At 39.2% G+C, this 18,932-nt stretch overlaps 1 protein-coding gene across 2 annotated transcripts in view; it reads left to right on the top strand.

Moving 5' to 3' along the window:
• The window catches only part of SOS1 (SOS Ras/Rac guanine nucleotide exchange factor 1), a 105,558-nt gene continuing 86,626 nt past the window's right edge, over positions 1 to 18,932 (top strand). The window contains exon 1 of one of the 2 annotated variants that reach the window (XM_070429056.1): positions 1 to 156. In XM_070429056.1, the coding sequence (XP_070285157.1) occupies positions 70 to 156 (87 nt within the window). In that variant the 5' untranslated portion in view covers positions 1 to 69. The remainder of the gene's footprint in view (positions 157 to 18,932) is intronic. The other variant, XM_070429055.1, reaches the window with a different exon arrangement.

Raw genomic sequence — 18,932 nt, 5'->3', positions numbered from 1 at the left:
GGCTCCTGGGCCCGGCCGCCGCCGCCGCCGCCGCCGCCCCCTCCCCGCCCCGAGGTGCCCGGGGGCACCATGCAGGCGCAGCCGCTGCCCTACGAGTTCTTCAGCGACGAGAACGCGCCCAAGTGGCGGGGGCTGCTGGTGCCCGCGCTGAAAAAGGTGAGCGCGCGCGGGACCCCGCCGCCCGCCGCCACCCCGGCGAGGGCGCGGGCCGGGCCGGGCTGGGGAGGCGGGGCGCGCGGGGCCGTCTCTCTCCCCGATCTCGCCGCCTCCCCGAAAGGACGGTCCCCCCACACTCGCCGGCTCCCGGTGCTGACATGCACCCGGTTGCCCGAACAGCACCATCACTGACAGGTTCATGCCCTCCCGGGGGTGGTGGAGCCTCCGTGTTCCGCGGAGGTCAGAGCAGGCCGCTGCCGTCCGCTCGGGTGTTAGGTGTCCGCCGGTCGGGTTCCGTGGGCTCGGGCGTGCGGGCCATCACGCTAGCTCCGAGCGCCTGCAGAGCTCGCCTGTCCGCGGGAGGAGGCCGGCCTTGCTCGGCCTCCGCCGTCGCTCTTCGCTGCCCCGCATTCCCCCGCTCACATGAACAGGGGCGGTGCACCGCCATTCCCTTCTTTCTAAAGAACCTTGGTACTATCATTTGGTTTGCGGATTAGAAATTTTAACCGTGTGTGTGTTCCAGTGTGCCACACTGCTATCTAAAGTTATAACACGATCCGTACTTTTAAAATGTTTTAGGAAATGTGGCTACATTTTGTTGGGGTTGTTGCTACGTTTTTAAAGCTTCCAAAGCAACATTAAACGCATGGAGACCTCGGAAACTGGTTTGAATGAACATGAATAACAACCAGAGTACTTTTCTTGTTTGTTTTCCTTTTGCCTTTTCTATACATATAGGAATTTGTTTTGCTCATGTAGTCCTGTTTCTGAATCCCAATGTCTTGTTGCTTGTACAGTGTTTCATGTTTTCTGGTGAAAAAAATAATTTTCCTCCTCCTGAGAGTTGAGATTATGGGTGTACCTTTTGTTCTAAACGTTTATCCTTTTAAAAACGGTGACTTAAAGGTGTCTGATAGTCCTCTGAGGCCACCAACTTTTACTTTCCCTTTTGCCCTGTTCTCCTCCCCCTCTTGGTGTCTTACTGTGGAAACTATTTGGTTTGTTAGCAGGATTTACTCAGATATTTCAGATATAAGTTACTGACTTTGCCCCACAGGTGTCTGACTAGTTGTAGACATCTCTGTGATAATTGTTTTCCAAGAAAACCAAAGAGATGCTGTGTGTCTTATGTACTTTATTCATTGGAAATCTCATCAGACTCTCACTCTGTTTACTTTTGCGTTGCCTGCAGCTGACATCCTTTTACCTTATATAATAAAAGGCTAATATGCAAATTGTCCCCTGGGGAGTTTGACCGGGTGTTGATCTGCTGGCTATGATGTGCGCTGACACCCCCCCCCCCCCCCGGGGGGGCAATGCGGAACATGGTGGGCAACCAGCGGTGGCAGTGGGCCGCTGAGGGAGCCAGGGAAGGAGGTGGCGGGGAGGCAGGGAACCTGGGAACCTGATGGGCCCTGATCGCTGGCCAGGCCTAGGGACCCTACCTGTGCACAAATTTCGTGCACCGGGCCTCTAGTCTTAGCTCATAATAAAAGGTGGTAAAGAAGTGTCCGTGATGCTAGAGCTGATTGGTATCCTGACCAAGGTGGGGAGGAGACAGAAAAATTGTTAAAAATATACAAAAGAACTCATAAGACACCATCAATTTGGGGCTATTTTGTTTAGTGCAAGCAATGCCTATCCCAGGGGAACCACCAAGATCCCCTGTCAGTTGAGGGGCCTATGAAGTAGTGAAAAGAGCATTGTAGGAGTTGGCAGACCAGGTCTAACTCCTGCACACTGGTGGCCCTTGCTGAAATCTGTCCACAGGAGCATTCTGTTTGGCTGGCACCGTGTTATTTTAATTTTAACGTAATTAGTTGCCAATATTTAAAAATGGGACATATTACATAAAACCTGACTTTTGAGCTTTTCTTGAAGAATAGGAAGCTCTCCCCATATCGGGCCTGCATTCAGGCAAGGCAGTAAACTGCCAGAGCTGCCCTTTTTAGACATAGCATGTGGTGTTTCCAATTTACCACAGTCCCCACCAATTCTCTTTGCTTATTGACATAAACCAACTTTGACTTGAAGCAGAGATACTCTTGGATGACAGTAGAAGTGATGGGAGGTGGTGGAAATGTACACAATCTAGCTGATAGTAAGATTCTTCCAATTCTTATTTAAATTCTTATCCACTAATGATGATACTAAGCCAACTAAGACAAGGATGAAAATATATTTTATATTTGGATAAGCTCTTGGTGGCTCAAAATCTACATTTTTACCTGCCTGCTAGACATTTCATGTGGCTATCTCCACATCTTGAACTGTTCCTTAGACTTATTGCACTGCTGCAGATGCACCCAACTTGTGTTATCTTACCTGACTGAGGCTCTTTGGACATGCTGTTCTCTTCACCTGGACTGCTCTTTGCCTGGCCTAACATTACTCATCCTTCTGGACTAATTTAACCTCAGATCTTTTCTCAAATCTTCGATGCTGAGTGGGAAAATCTTTATTTTCTGTTAGCACCCTAGCCTAGCACTTAAGAATGACTTTTAAGTTCCTATGTAATTGTTCCCCCTGCCCTGTTCCTCCTCAACTATATTGGTGGGTCCTTGAGAAACAGGGATTATGTGTGTGTGTGTGTGTATTCCTGACTGGGGATATGTTTATTGATTATTGATGTGTGTGTGTGTGTGTGTTTGTGTGTGTGTGTGTGTGTGTGTGTGTGTGAGAGAGAGAGAGAGAGAGAGAGAGAGAGAGAGAGAGAGAAAGAAACACATCAATGTGAAAGAGAAACATTGATCAGTTTCCTCTGGTATGCGCCCGCAACCTAGTATGTGCCCTGACCAGTAATTGAACCTGCAGCCTTTTTGGTGTATGGGACGACACTCCAAACCAACTGAGCCACCCAGCCAGGGTGAAAACAGGGATGATATTCTAATCTTCATTTTATCCTCCATCCATACAGTGCCTGACATCTTGTACGCACTTAAATTTGAATGAATGGGTGACAGAATACTCAAACTAAAATCATCACCTCCATCTCTTCCACCTACCATTAAAAAAATATCTTCTTGCTTAATGGCTTTTATTTGAGTGGTTCAAAACTTTGGAGTCATCTCTGAGTTCTCTCTTTGAATTACTGCCCACACCCAGGCAGAGCCTGTAGATTCATTCCCATTTGACATGTTCTAATCCAGTGATGGCGAACCTTTTGAGCTCGGCGTGTCAGCATTTTGAAAAACCCTAACTTAACTCTGGTGCCGTGTCACATATAGAAATTTTTTGACATTTGCAACCATAGTAAAACAAAGACTTATATTTTTGATATTTATTTTATATATTTAAATGCCATTTAACAAAGAAAAATCAACCAAAAAAAATGAGTTCGCATGTCACCTCTGACACGCGGGTCATAGATTCGCCATCACTGTTCTAATCTATTCCCTCTTATTCCTAATGCTCTGAGTTCCCTTTCCCAGATTGCTGGGACAGTCTCTTAACTGAATTCACAGCTCCTCACTTCGCCTTTATCAATTTGTCAAATTTCAGAAGTTACAGTACACTTCTGAATGTGTCACCCTATTGTTCAGAACTGTTGATGTCTTTTGAGGGCATAGGATGAGGTGCACATTCTCTAGCATGGAATTGATGGTGTTGATGATCTGGCTTCATCCTACTTTTGTGACTGGATTGCCTACTATAATCTTTTTATTCTTTATGCTTCAGCCAGTCTGGACTTCTTTTTTTCCTGAATATGCCCAGAATGTCTTGCCAGTCTAAGTTCTATCTTATTTATTCCACAAATATATGCCTACTACAGACCAAGTATTGCCCTCAGCACTAAGGATAAAAAGGTAAATGACATCATCCTAAAATGATAAAGAATGATGGGAAGTGGCAGAGGGTGACTTTGATGAGGAAACTGGTTTATAGAGAATGTTTTGTATGTTAAGCTGAGGAGTTTGAATTTTATCTTGAGGGGATAGAAGTCGAGGAATTTTAATAGGGGAGTGACATCAGAATTTGAATTTTAGAAAATCCATTTTGGCCATAGAGTGAAATGTGGTGATGAATTTTGTTTGAGATGTTTAAAAGGCAGCATTGACAGGACCTGGTAACTCACTGAGTGATTGGGGGAAGTGGCAGGAGAGCAGAAAGTCTTACCCTTTTGGTTTGAGTGCCTTTAGTCAGGATAGAGAATGTAGGAGGAAAACCTGCTGTTGGGGTGGAGAGAACAGCATAGTAAGATGAGTTGTGGACATCTTGATTTAAAAGCCCTTTGGGGTTATCCAGGTGGACTTGTCCAGGTGGGAGTTGGTTGTTGGTACCTGGCAAATCATATTTGGGACTTCTAGGTGGTGTACATAAAGCCATAAGAATAGATGAAGCCTGTATCCATACAAAGGCTTATACATTAATGCTCATGGCAGCTCTGTTCAGCAAAAAATAAATTTTAAAAAATGGAAACAACCAAAATGTTTAACAACAGGTGAATGAAAAAACAAATTGTGGTATAGCCATATATTGGAATACTGCTCAGCTATAGAATGAAGTATTGATACACATGACAACATGGCTGAATGTCAAAATAATTAAGCTGAATGAAAGAAGCCAGACTAAAAGAGTGTATACCATATAATTCTATTTATATAAAGTTCTAGAAAATGCAAACTACAAGGACAAAAAGCAGGTCAGTAGTTGTTTTAGAAGGGAAGCTTTTATGCTCATTTGTCTCGATTGTGCCTACAGTTTCAGGAGTATATACATATGTTGAAATTTAACAGAGTGCACAGCTCAGATATATGCAATTTATTGTATGTCAATTGTTCCTCAAATAAGATGTTAAAAAAGGTAGATGAGGCCACCCACTGAAAATGATTAGAAGTAAGAGTGAAATAGGCCTGGCATTAGCACTGGGGGGAAAGAGTGTGCTATGATGTGTAGTGGGAGAACAGGGAAAGGAGTGAGTAAAAGAGATTAAGAAGAAAAGACCCTAGTGTCTGAAAAGCTGAGAAGGGCATTTCAAGAAGAGTCATAAATGTGTCAGGCTAAAGAAGGTACCTGAAAACTATCAGATTTCACAGCTAAAGGGCCACTTATTTCTAGCAGTTTCAGTGTGAGAGTAGAAGATGGAAGAGCATGGAAAAAGAATAACAAGGACAGATGACTTAAAGAGATATTTCTGTGGCAAGAAGTGGATTCAGGTTTGGGAAAGACGTGTTTTTATTTGAAGAAGAGAGAAACTGGTGTATGTTAGGAGCTTTGGAGAAGGAGCTGATAGAGAATGCTGGTGAAATACTGAACAAGGAGGAGATGAGCTCAGGAACACAAGCATGGAATTTGCTTTGAACTATTGCTGTACTATTTTAAGTGCCTCACATATGTTCTCTAATTCTCACAGGATACTATTATTGCCTCCATTTTACAAGAGAGGAAACTGAGGTTTGGAAAGGGTAATTTTGTTACAGAGTCTGCATTTTTAAACACTATGTTATGCTACCTCTGGCAAGGGTGATGACATCTGTTCTGAAATGGGAGGGAAAGAGATGAAGATGGGTTTGTAGGTTGAAAAGCAGGCAGTTCATGCCAGGTAGCTTGTATTTTCATGATATGAAAGGCAAGATTCTTTACATAGAGTGAAGAAAGAGAAATGAGTAAGGAGTTTAAGCATGATGAAATTTTGGAATTGCTGCTCTGGAGTATGCAGAAGGAGCCAGCCAGTGAATTAGAAAGGAATTGCTGAGCAGTGTGAGTGTGGAGACTATAAATTTGGAGTCGAATTAATTCATTGGTTTGATAGTTGTGAGATTTTCCTCCAGCAGCACTCATTAGTTAATGGGTAGAGGGGATAGTTGGTTGCAGGTGACTGCAATAGGGATTAAGAAGATAGGGATATTTCAGGTGATAGGAAATAAAGCTACAAGAGAAGTAATAAAGGTGTAAATGGGGGCTCCATGGATTAAAAACCTTGATGAATTGGAAGAGGAGGGTGATGGGAGCAGATAGGGGACCATGGTTAGAGATGATGATTATTATATTTGAGTTTTAATCCAGAGGTGAAGGAGATTAGGTAATTAGAAGCTCTGAAGTTAGTGTATTGAATGATGAGTGCATACATGGGTGATGACAAAATCCACAAGGATTATGTATGTATTGCAGTGCAGAGGAAGACTATGTTCCAGCAGTAGCAGGGAGGTCTAGCTATCACAGCAGTGAGGATGCTTTAGCCAAATAATAATGAAAGTGGCAGCTACTCCCCACTCCCATAATATATTTTTTATTATAGCTGTAGATGGAGTAGGAAAAAAGTGCACTTCATTTTAAAATACTTTTGTCTTGTGACCAAGGTTTTTACCCAACATTTTATTATGAAAAATTTAAACATGCAGAAAAGTTGAAATAATTGTAAACACCTATATACCCATCACATAGATTCTGTAATTTACATTTTACTGTGTTTGCTTTTATAACATGCTTATCTATCCCTCCATCCACCCACCAATCCATCTTATGTTTTGGTGCATCTCAAAGTAAGTTGAAGACATCAGTATACTTTATCCCTAACACTTTAGTATGCATGTCATTAACTGGAGTTCAGTAGATGTTTATGGTTCTTTTTATTAGGTAAAATTTATATACAGTGAATAAACAAATGTTAATTTTACCATTTAATGAGTTTTAAAAAATGAATGCAACCTACCCAGGGCCGGTATGCTCAGTGGTTGAGTGTTGTGTCGACCTGTGAACCAGGAGGTCACTGTTCAATTCTTGCTCAGGGCACATACCGAGGTTGCAGGGTCGATCCCCTTCAGGAAGGAGCCAATCAATGATTTTCTCTCATCACTGATGTTTCTGTCTCCCTCTTCCTTCCTCTCTGAAATCAATAAAAATATACACTTTTTTAAAAAATATATTTTTTTATTGATTTTTTACAGATAGGAAGGGAGAGGGATAGCGAGCTAGAAACATCGACGAGAGAGAAACATCGACCAGCCGCCTCCCGCACACCTCCCACTGGGGATGTGCTCGCAACCAAGGCACATGCCCCCGACCGGAACCGAACCTGGGACGCTTCAGTCCGCAGGCCGACGCTCTATCCACTGAGCCAAACCGGTTTGGCACACTTTTTTTTTTAAATGAATGCAACCCAAGCCTCTACCAAGATATCAAATATTACTATCACTTGGGATATTTTCTTCATATGTCTTGTTAGTCATTCCCTGTTCCCACCTCCCAGAAGTAAATGCTATTCTGTTCTTTTATCATCCTACCATAGATTTATCTATTCTGGAAAGCCATCCTATATAATAAAAGCCTAATATGCTAAGTGTCCGGTGTCCAGTTGGCCGTTGAACCATTCAAAGCGTAATATGCTAATGATATGCTAAGGCTGCTCAGCTGCTAGCTATGACATGCATTGACCACCAGGGGGCAGACAGTTGGCTGGTCGTCCAGTCCCTATGACGTGCACTGACCACCAGGGGGCAGTCAGTCAACCGGTCAACCAGTCACTATGACATGCACTGAACACCAGGGGACAGACGCTCCGACCAGTAGGTTAGCTTGCTGCTGGGGTCCAGCCAATCGGGACTGAGTGAGACGGGCTGGACATGTCCTGAAGCCCTCCCGTGGCCCCTCCCTGGCTGGCCAACCTCCCATGTCCCTCTCCGGCCCTGATTGTGCACTGGTGGTGTCCCTTGACCTGGCCTGCGCCCTCTTGCAATCTGGAACTCCTTGGGGGATGTCAGAGAACCGGTTTCAGCCTGACGGCAGAATGACTGGTGACTATGATGCACACTGACCACCAGGGGGCAGACGCTCAACACAGGAGCTGCCCCCTGGTGGTCAGTGCGCTCCCACAGGAGGAACACCACTCAGCCAGAAGCCGGGCTCACGGCAGGTGAGTGCAGCAGCGGTGGTGGGAGCCTCTCCCGCCTCCACGGCAGCACTAAGGATGTCCAACTGCCAGCTTAGCCCCACTCCCATGGGCCTAAGCCGCCAGTCAGACATCCCCTGAGGGCTCCTGGACTGCAAGAGGGCGCAGGCCAGGCTGAGGGGATCCCCCCCCACCTCCCCAGTGCACGAATTCCGTGCACCGGGTCTCTAAGTATAAATAGAATCATGCAGCATATATTTTTTGGTAAAACTTTTGAGGTTGTGTTTATCCAGAATTCATTTCTTTTTCTATCATATAAATGTATCAGTTCATTTATCAAGTAGATGGTTACCTGGGAGGTTTCCAGCTCGGGGCTATTGTGAATAAAGCTGCCTGGAATATTCTTATATCAGTATTTTTCTTTTTGTAGACAAGTGTTTTAATTTCTCTTGGGAAAGTACCAGGAGAAATGTCCCAAAGAGTTGATGTCTGTTTAGTTTTATAAGAAACTTCCAAACTTTTTCTCAAAGTGGTTACACCAATTTAGCATTCCTACCAATAATGTATGAGAGTTCCAGTTGCTCGACATCCTTGCCAATATTTAGTGTTTTTAGTCTTTAATTTTAGTTGTGATGGGTATGTAGTGGTATCTCATTGTGGCTTTAATTTGCATTATCTTGATGACTAATGACATTGAACACTTATTTGTGTTCTTACTGAGCATTTGTCTATCTTCCTTTGGGCAGTGTCTGCATAAATCTGTTGCCCAATTAAAAAATTGAGTTATTTTTCTTTTTAGTACTTAGTTATAAGAGTATTTAGTATTGAGTTATATATCCTGGATAACTGCCCTTTATCAGGAATATGTTTTATGAATATTTTCTTCTAACCTATGGCTTATTTGTTCATTTTTGTTAAAAAAAATTTTAAATTCTCACCTAGGATATGCTTTGAGAGAGAAAGGGCAGGGGGGAGAGAGGGAGAGAAAAACATAGATGTGCGAGAGAAACATCAATCAGTTGCCTTCCATACATGCCCCAACTGGGGATCAAACCCACAGCCAGCTATGTGCCCTGACCAGGAATAGAATTGTCAACCTTGCAGTGTTCAGGACGACACTCTGTCCGGGCAGTTCATTTTTCTAATGGTATTTTTCTTTGATGAGCAGAAGTTTTTAATATTGATCAAATTTATCAGCCTTTTTTCCTTTTAAGGTTATTGCTCTCTGTGTCCAAGAACCCCTTGCCAGTCACCAAGTTATGAAGATATTCTCCTAATGCTGTTTTCTAAAAGCTTTATAGTTTTATCTTACATAATCCCTCCATTTCAGATTAATTGTTGTGTATAATTGAGATTCATTTTTTTAATTCTGATATGTAGTTACTTTAGAAATGTTTGTTGAAGAGACTTTCCTTTCCCTTTGGATTGTGTTGATGTTTTTGTGAAAATTAAGAAACTATATATAAGATTTTATTTATGTAAATATATATTTAAATGTGTTGTTCCATTCTATCCCACTGATCTATTTATTTATCTTTACTCTAGTACCCAACTATTGATTACTGTCGATTTATAGTAAATCTTGAAGCTAGGTAGCATAAGTATTCCAATTTTGTTCTTCTTTTAAAATACTGTTTTAGTGTTTCTAGATTTTTCATTTCAATATAAATTTTGAACCAGTTTGTCAATTTCTACCAAAAAATCTTGGTGAGATTTTGATTGTGATTTCATTGAACCTATAGATCACTAGGAATAATTAACATTTTAAAAATATTAAATTTTTTATCCATGACCATCTCTCCCCTTTTTTTTAAACTTTTTAATTTCTCTCAGCAACACTGTAGTTTTTATTGTAGAAATCTTACATATCTTTGGTTAAGTTTAATCCTAAATATTTTGTTTTTTGATGCTATTGTAAATTGTTTTAAATATTTAGTTTCTAATTGTTAGATATGAGTACATAAAGATACAGCCAATTTCTGTATGTTGAAGTTGTATTCTTTGACCTTGCTGGTAGTTTTGGAGATTCCATAAAATTTTTTTTTACATAATTATGTCATCTGCAAGTAGCCTGATATTTTATTTATTTACTTATTTATTTTTCTTGCCTTATTTTACTGGCTAGGACCTCCAATACAAGTGGTCATCTTTGCCATGTTCCCATTCTTAAGGAAAAAAGCATGTTTTATTTTACCACTAAGTGTGCCATTAGTTGTTAGTTTTCATTGGTGCCCTTTATCAGATTGAAGATTTCCCCTTCCATTTTTCATTTTCTGAGACCTTTGGAGTTTTTAAAAATCATAAATGGATTTGAATTTTGTCAAATTATTTTTCTGTGTCTGTTAAAAGATCATAGGGGTTTTCTCCTTTATTCTATCAATATAGTAAATTACATTGATGATTTTGAATGTTAAAACAATCTCACATTTCCTGGATAAATCATAGCAGACAGTATTTTATTGAGTTCCTGCTATGTGGCAGTATTCTAGTCACTATGTTTAGTACATTACATGCTTATCTCTTCCACCCATTGACTTTTCAAGATGATAATTTTTATAGCTGAGTTTTACAGCTGATGAAATGGATCCTGAGAGGCAAATTGCTCAAGATCTTATAAGGAGTAGAATTAGGATTTGAACCCAAATCTGTCTAGCTTTAAAGACAGCTGTGTGTTGCTTCTGTTGAAGAGTCAGTATATAATACAGCTAAATGGTGCCCTAATTGTTTTGCACCTTAGATTTTAGGGAAGAAATGCTGTAGGCCACTAAATGAAGAGGGCTTTGAAACCTCTTGTTTTAAGCTGAGAAATTTAGCTCTTTTACATATTGGTGTTCTGCATAGGATTATGTTTGATAAAACGGTTCTGCTGCATTAAACAAGTAAGAATTTTAAAAGCAATAGTTAATGGAGAGATCTTAAAGGAAAGGTCTGAGAAGTAATGATCTTGGGTGGCAATAGGAAGCTAGAAGATTGTCCTATATATTTATATTTGGGACTGATGGAAGTGACATTATATATATATATATATATATACATATATATATATATATATATATATATATATATACACAAACACACACACACACACACACATACATACATACACACACACACACACACACACACTCTCTCTCTCTCTGAGTGGCCAGATTATTATGACCACCCCATCAGTACTTCATTGACACTTCCAAAAATACTGAATATTGAAAACTTCCTAAGCAAATACTCTCAAGGTTTTATTATTATTATTATTTGCATAACTAATTCACTTCATTGTACTGATGGGGTGGTCATAATAATCTGGCCAGTCATAATAATCTGGCCACTCAGTATGTGTGTGTTTGTGTGTGTGTGTGTGTGTATATATGTATACATATGTACACACACACACACAAACACACACACACTAGAGGCTTGGTGCACGAACATTCATGCACTTAGTGGGGGGGGGGGAGGTCCCTCAGACCCGCTTGCACCCTCCTGTAGTCTGGGACCCCTCTGGGGATGTCCATGTGTGGCTTAGGCCCACTTCCTGGGGGATTGGGCCTAAGCTGGCAGTCAGACATCCCTCTGGCAGCCCAGGAGCCCTCCGCTGCTGACGAGGCAGGAGAGGCTCCCGCCACCACTGCTGCATTGGCCAGCCATGAGTCGGCTTCTGGCTGAGCAGTGCTCCCCCTTGGAAGCACACTGACCACCAGGGGGCAGCTCCTGTGTTGAGCGTCTGACCCCTGGTGGTCAGTGCGCATAATAGCGATCTGTTGTTCCCGGTCATCCTGCCTCCCCAGTTAGGCTCAATTTGCATATTACCCTTTTATTATATAGGATGGTTTTAGAGAGGAAGGGAGAGGGAGAGAGAGATAGAAACATCAGTGATGAGAGAGAATCATCTATCAGCTGCCTCCTGCATGCCCCTTACTGGGTGGGGATCAAGCCTGCACTCAGGCATGTGCCTGGGTTTTGAACCGTGACCTCCGGTTCATAGGTTGCTACTCAATCACTGAGCAGCACCGACTGGGCTGGAAATGACATTTTAAGTAGAAGTGGGAATTAGCCATGTGAGGATGAGGAGGAAGTGTGTTCCAAGGATTTGTGGTGCCTTGGAGTTCAAGAGGAGCTCAACATTTTAGGAGTCCTGTGTAGCTGGAATCTGGAGTGTGGGGCCACATCTTATCAACCAAATTATTGCATTTTGTCTTGTGTGTAGTGGAGAACCACCGAAGGGTTTTAAGCAGGGTACTGACAACTAGATATGAATTTTGAAGGGTCACTGTTTGCTCTGTAGAGCATAGATTCACTGGCAGCAGAGCTGCTGGCAAGAAGGCCAGTTAGGAGACTTTTGCAGCAATTCACAGAAAGGATAATGGTGGTCTTGACTAGGGCAATAGCTGTAGGATAAAGAAAAGTGGACAGATTTTAGAATTGGGGGTAGATTGATGATTAAATGACAGGGTAGTGAGAGAGGAGTTAAAGCTGATTCCCAGGTTTCTGGTTTAGACGTCTTATGTTTTAATGGTGATGAAAAAGGGAATACTGGGAGCAGAACACACTTGGAGGGGAACTAAGAAACCATCAGTACTCTGGGAAAGAGTTTGTGAGAGTATTGTGATCGGACAGATTTACAGCAAGCATGGAAGGCATCTGTGTTGGACTGTCCTTGGTCCTTAGTCATTATAGGCAGGTATACTGAAAGTTCCGAGGATATCTTTCAAAGTACATTTCAAATGTCATTTCCTCTACAAAGACTTTCTACTACAAGTCCATCCCCTAAGTAAATGAACCTCTTAATTTCCTTAGTACTCTATTCCTCAATTTTAGCACTTAATGACAGTCTGCCCTTTAAAATTTGTTTGTATCTGTGGTTTCTCTCTTCTTCTATATTGGGAGTTACCTGAGGGCAAGAATAGATTCCTACTTACCTTTGTATTCCCTAGAATGCTTAACATATTTCTCATGTATAGCAGGTGCTTAGTACATATTTGTTAAATTGCATGTGGTTCTGAGTTTGTCCCCTCAAGAATACTAATGTCTGGAGTTAGGTGGGTTGAGGTCTTCACTAGTCAAAAGGCATTCGAATGATCATGCTCACTGTATTTTATTTTAGCAAACAGGGCAGCAAATGATGTACATTTTAGCAATGATTCATTTAAAATGGCTAGATTTTTCTTTTAAAGTATAATGCTTCAAAGGACAAGCAGATGCCAAGATGGGACCAAGCATGCAAGAAATTTATTAGAACTGCTTGTGAGAGAAAATGAGGATGGAGGTCAGGAGAGTTGTCAGACTCTGATGCAAGTCTGACTATAAGTGAAGGAGAGAGGTGAGGAAGGAAGGAACTTTGGGCGAAAGTGTCTAACACTGCTGTGCAGTTCTAAGAAAAGTTCACCAAGCCTCAGGAAGTCCTTGAGTGAAAGTTGCCTATCACAGGAATTCCTCAACTCCCAGATTAGGCTTGTCTTAGTATGTATGCCTGCTGTGCTCAGTCATTGACTGGGAGCAGCTAGTGAGAAGCATGACCCAAACACAGTGATGGATTCCAGAGTGCACCAGCTGGGGCCCTCAGTCAGTTATGTTCCCTGTAGTCAGAGATCTGAGAGGCTCATTCTCATAGCCAGCCAGGGTCATTTCTGGCTATAAATTGCCTGATTCAGGATAACTGAAATTATCCATTCAAAGTGGGTAATTTGTTCCCCCCCCAAACCCTTTATGCTTAAAAAAAACCCCAAACATATGTTAGAGTAAGTTCTAATGGTCAAAAGTTAATTATTGGTACACAATCTGGTTATCAAAGTTTGCATTGCATATTGAAGTTTATTTATAATTAAACCTTTGTACAAAACCACAAACAAAGCAATAAAGATAACATAAAACAATGCAAATGATACCCATGTTATTCCTATATGAACTAGTGTATCAGGAATACTTTAGGCACTTCAGCAGTATCTGGAGTAGTCCAACCATCCAGCCATAAAGATGACTGCTTGTTGACTTTCTATTTCAGGTTGGGCTACCTCAGAGCAAGCGAAACAAATCAGTAAAAGAAATTTTCATAAAGCCAAATTCTGGTAACCTTCCATTGGAGTTGAGGATGGGTATGCATTGGAGAAAATAAGTAATTTAAAGTTTTTTTGGTATTATGGCCCCTGAGTTACTCAGATATTATTTTTAAAGATTTTAAAACTATAACAGGGAGATGATTTTGGAAGAGTTTCGTTAATGCTACTTTCCTGGTAATTTTGACTGATTTTGTTTTATTCACTAAATTTGTTAAGCACTTATTATATAGTAAGCATTATGGCTATACAATTTAAAATATATAATTGCTATTTTTATGAAACTTATATCTGCTGATAAAAAATATTGTAATCTGCTCATGGGTATTAAAGCATCCAAATTGCAAATGGGATCAATTCTCATATACTTTGGTTCAGTGTTAATAAATAATAAAACAAGTTGAGATTTTTTAAAAGTTATTTCTAATTAACAGACTTTTTGTAATAAGCTAACTTAAATTCCAGTTACTCTTTTATAATTGCTAAAACAAAGTTTTTCCTTTCTATATAGACAAGTCCCATTTTCTATTTTACTTATAATCTAAACCATTTGCACATTAATTGATTTCTGTGTATGGACAATAATTTGTAATGCATTGCACTTGCTAATAAACACATGTATAAAAAGCTTGGGTAGGATTCTGATTTTTGTACATATATTAAATAGCTTTTTCTTTTAATTTTTTGGTGCTAAAAATATGCAGTATATTTTACATAAAATTAGCCATTTTAGCCATTTTAAGTATTAATTCAGTGCCAGTAACTACATTCACAGTGTTGTGCAACCATCACCCCAAACAGAAACTCTGTACATATTAAGCAATAACTCTCCACTTCCCCCTCATCCAGCCCCTGCCAACCTCTAATCTATTTTCTGTCTCTATGAATATGCCTATTCTATATATTTCATATAAGTGGAATCATAAAATGTTTGTCCTTTTGTCTCTGACTTATTTCACTTAGCATAATGTCTTCAAGGTTCATTCACGTTGTGACGTATTAGAATTCCATCCCTTTTTAAGTCTAAATAATATTTCATTGTACATATATACCACATTTGTTTATCCATCTATCTGTTGAGTTGTTTCTATCTTTTGGCTATTGAGAATAATGCTACGATGAATATTGGTATATAAGTATTTGTTTAAGTCTCTGTTTTCAATTATTTTGGGTATATAGCTAAAAGTAGAATTGCTGGGTCATTTGGTAATGCTATGTTTAGCTTTTAGAGGAACTGCCATACTGTTTTCCATGGCAGCCGCACCATTCTACATTCCTACCAGCAATGCACAAAGGTTTCAGTTTCTCTAAATCCTCACCTACACTTGTTTATTTTTTTTTTAATTGTCATCCTAATTGGTGTGAAAGATGTCTCATTGTGCTTTTGGTTTGTGTTTGTTTTTTCCTAATAATTACTCATGTACTTCTTTTCCATTTGTATATCTTCTCTGGAGAAATGTCTATTCATGTTTATTTCCCATTTTTAAATTAGCTTTTTTGTATTTTTGTTGTTGAATTTTAGGAGATCATTATAGTATATTCTTGATATTAAACGCTTATTGGATATATGATTTTATAAATATACTCTCCCATTCAAAACCAACTAAAAAGTTGTCTTTCAGTATATTGATAATGTCCTGTGCGCAAAAGCTTTTAATTTTCATAAAGTTCAATTTAACTGTTTTCTTTCATCGCTTGTACTTTTGGTGTCATACTAAGAATCCATTGTCAAATCCAAGACCATGATGATTTACCCATAGGTTTTCTTCTAAGAAGTTCATGGTTTTAGCTTTTATATTTAGGTTATTAGTCCATTTTAGGTTAAATTTTGTATTTGGTGTGAGTTAGGTGTCCAATTTCTTTCTCTCTCTCTCTCTCTCTCTTTTTTGCATGTGGAAATTCAGTTATCCCAGCACCATTTGTTGAAGGGATTAATCTTTATCTATTGGATAGACTTGGCACTTTTGTAAAAAATCAGTTTATCATAGCTGCATAGATTTATTTCTGGACTCTTAATTCTGTTCTATTTGTCTATATGTCTATGTTTATGACAGTTCCACACTGATTACTGTAGCATTGTATATTAAGTTTTGAAATTAGGAAGTATCTTCTTTATTATTGTTTTGGCTATTTAGGGCCCCTTGCAATTCCATATAAACTTGAGGACTGGCATTTTCATTTCTGCAGAAAAAAGGGTTATAACAATTTTGATACGAATTGCATTGGATCTGTAGATTGTTTTGGTAGTATTGATAATATTGTCTTCCTAGCCATGAATACAGGAAGTCTTTCCATTTATGTAGGTCTTCTTTTAGTTTTTTGTTGTTGTTGTTTTAGCAGTGTTTTGTAGTTTTCAGGCTAAAAGTCAGTTCCTTGATTAAATCTATTCCTAGGTATTTATTTTTTCCCCCTGAACATTCTTTATCATAATTGCGTTATAGCATAGTAAAAGCTAGGAAAATTCCAGGACAAGCGGAATAGGGCCCTACGTATATTATGCCTTTAGATGTTATACTTCTTTTAGTTGCTAATGGAATTACATTCATAATTTTCAGATTGTACATTGCAGGTGTGTAGAAACACACATGTTTTTTATGTATTGGTTTTGTCTTGCAATTTTGCTGAATTAATTTACTAGCTGTGGTAACTTTCCTGTAGATTCTTTGGTATTTATTTTTCTATATACAGGATTACGTCAACTGCAAATAGCAAACATAGTTGATGTTTTCCCTTTATATTGTAGATGCCTTTTTTTTTTAAGATTATGAGGAATTATCTGTTTTTAAAAAAGGAATGAAACCTGATATATGCTGCAACATGGATAAACCTTGGAAACATTTTGCTAAGAGAAAGAAGCCAGACAAAGGACAGATGTTGTATGCTTCCACTTACTTGAAGTACCCAGAATAGTCAAGTTCATAGAGACAGAAAGTAGAACAGTAGTTACCACGGACTGGGGAAAGGTGGTAATGTGAAGTTATTGCTTAATGGGTACAGAATTTCAGTCTGTGGTGATGAAAATGTTCTGGAGATGTATAGTGGTGATGTTGCACAACACTGTGAATGTACACTAAGTTGTAGACTTGGTTAAATGGTACATTTTGTATATTTTACTATAATTTTTAAAAAGAAGCATGTTTATTGGATTCACCCAGGCATATTGAATCAGAATCTCTAGGGCTCAGAAGGTAAAAAAAAAAAAAAAAAAAAGAGCTTTTCAGGTCATTGTTATGCATATTTTAGGCAAAGAGCCACTTATATATGGGATTCTATAATGCAAAGTAGGATAAATTGGGTTTTGTTGGCATATCTTTAAAGATAAATTTATCAGATTGATGAATCCAAGTACGTATAATCTTCATATTTTTTATGTTCAGCTGTTACAGTTTGGACCTCACTGTATGTGGTAATGTGAATAGTGACTACACTTAATTATTTAGCATTCTACCATTTAAAGTCCTTTCAGGTATATGATTTCATTCGATCTTCACACTAGCTTCTGGAGATGGTTATATTGCTATTTTCAATGAGAAACATGAGATTTAGGAGATTTAATGACCTGCCTAAGATCATACAGGTAAAGTCAGACCTCCAAGACAGGTTTTCTGACTGCAACTCCTATTTACTCCGTCGGCAGACTCCAAGAAAATAGCAGGCCTTTTTAAAGTTAGTATGAAGATCTGTGGATTTGTTTTGTGAGCTGAAAAATGTGAAGTAATGAATTATAAGACTTAATAATTTTTTTTTTTTTGCTGACAAGACTTTATCATTTGGCAGCTCTACTGTTCTTGCCATGTTAGCAATACTTAATATTTAAAAAATTAAGATATACTGATTCTATATAAGGAAATATTTTATGAAATATAAGCATGTGATACTTAAGAAATACTAATTAATGCCAGTTATCAGGAAAGGTGAAGCAAATCCATCATTCTGTGGCATTGTTTTCTTTTCTTGCATTGAAATGATCTCTATACCTAACCATTTGTGCAAGGTATGCTTTTCATAGATGTGACTATTATTTTAGAGCTTCCCTTTGAAGAATGTATTTATCACAGCTGAGCCCAGGAGTCAATAGACACCTTTCTTTGCCAGGGACATCCAGTCATGTTCTAGAATAGTGGGAAATAGGGGAAAGTCACTTCTAACATTCCTGCTTTGCACTTATACCCCTTGTAACTTTACTGTCTATCATCATGGAATTGATGGATTGAGGGCATTCAAAGCATTCAAATATCTTTCATTTCTGCTGGATATTAGGGATATCTGGGGGGGGGGTGCATTTCTTTGATTTCTTGTGACATTTTTATTTTACAGTGATGTAATATGTAATCACTTCCTGCTATTTTGCATTATATAATAAAAATTATTAAAATTGGATTCCGGATTTGTTTCCATATATTAAAGTGATTGCTTGCTAATTTCATGTCTCAAAGATATCGCAAGTATAATGAAATTCAGAACTAAAGTCGTAATCTCCTTGTTCCCCTCCCTGCTTACTAAAAAGTCTGTTCTTACAGTATTCCTCATCTTAGTAAATGCATCTGTATCTGGAACATCTGGCCAGTGATCTGGGCCCTACCCAACCTTCTTTTTTATCCCCTTCATGTCTATACATGCTGTTTCCTTTACCTAGAATATTATCCCTCTCATTTTCCCATCCTACTTTTCACCTAAATTCTACTCACCCATCAGATTTCTGCTTTAGCCTTCCTTTCCAGAACTACTAGGTTAACTTAGCCTCACTTATATAGCCTTACAGATTCCTCTAATAAGAACAACAGCATAACTACAGCTGATATTAAGTAAACACTGTGTACTGGTACATAATTATTATCAGAAGGATTAATTAATTTGCTCAGGGTTACACCCTGGTAATTGAAAGGATTGAGATTTGA

This window comes from Myotis yumanensis, unplaced genomic scaffold (assembly GCF_028538775.1).
Source record: "Myotis yumanensis isolate MYYU_CA2020_CCGP unplaced genomic scaffold, mMyoYum1.0.hap1 SCAF_11, whole genome shotgun sequence".
NCBI classification, from domain to species: Eukaryota; Metazoa; Chordata; class Mammalia; order Chiroptera; family Vespertilionidae; genus Myotis; species Myotis yumanensis.
The sequence above is the reverse complement of the archived record's forward strand: the minus strand, read 5'-3'. Positions and strand labels throughout refer to the sequence as shown.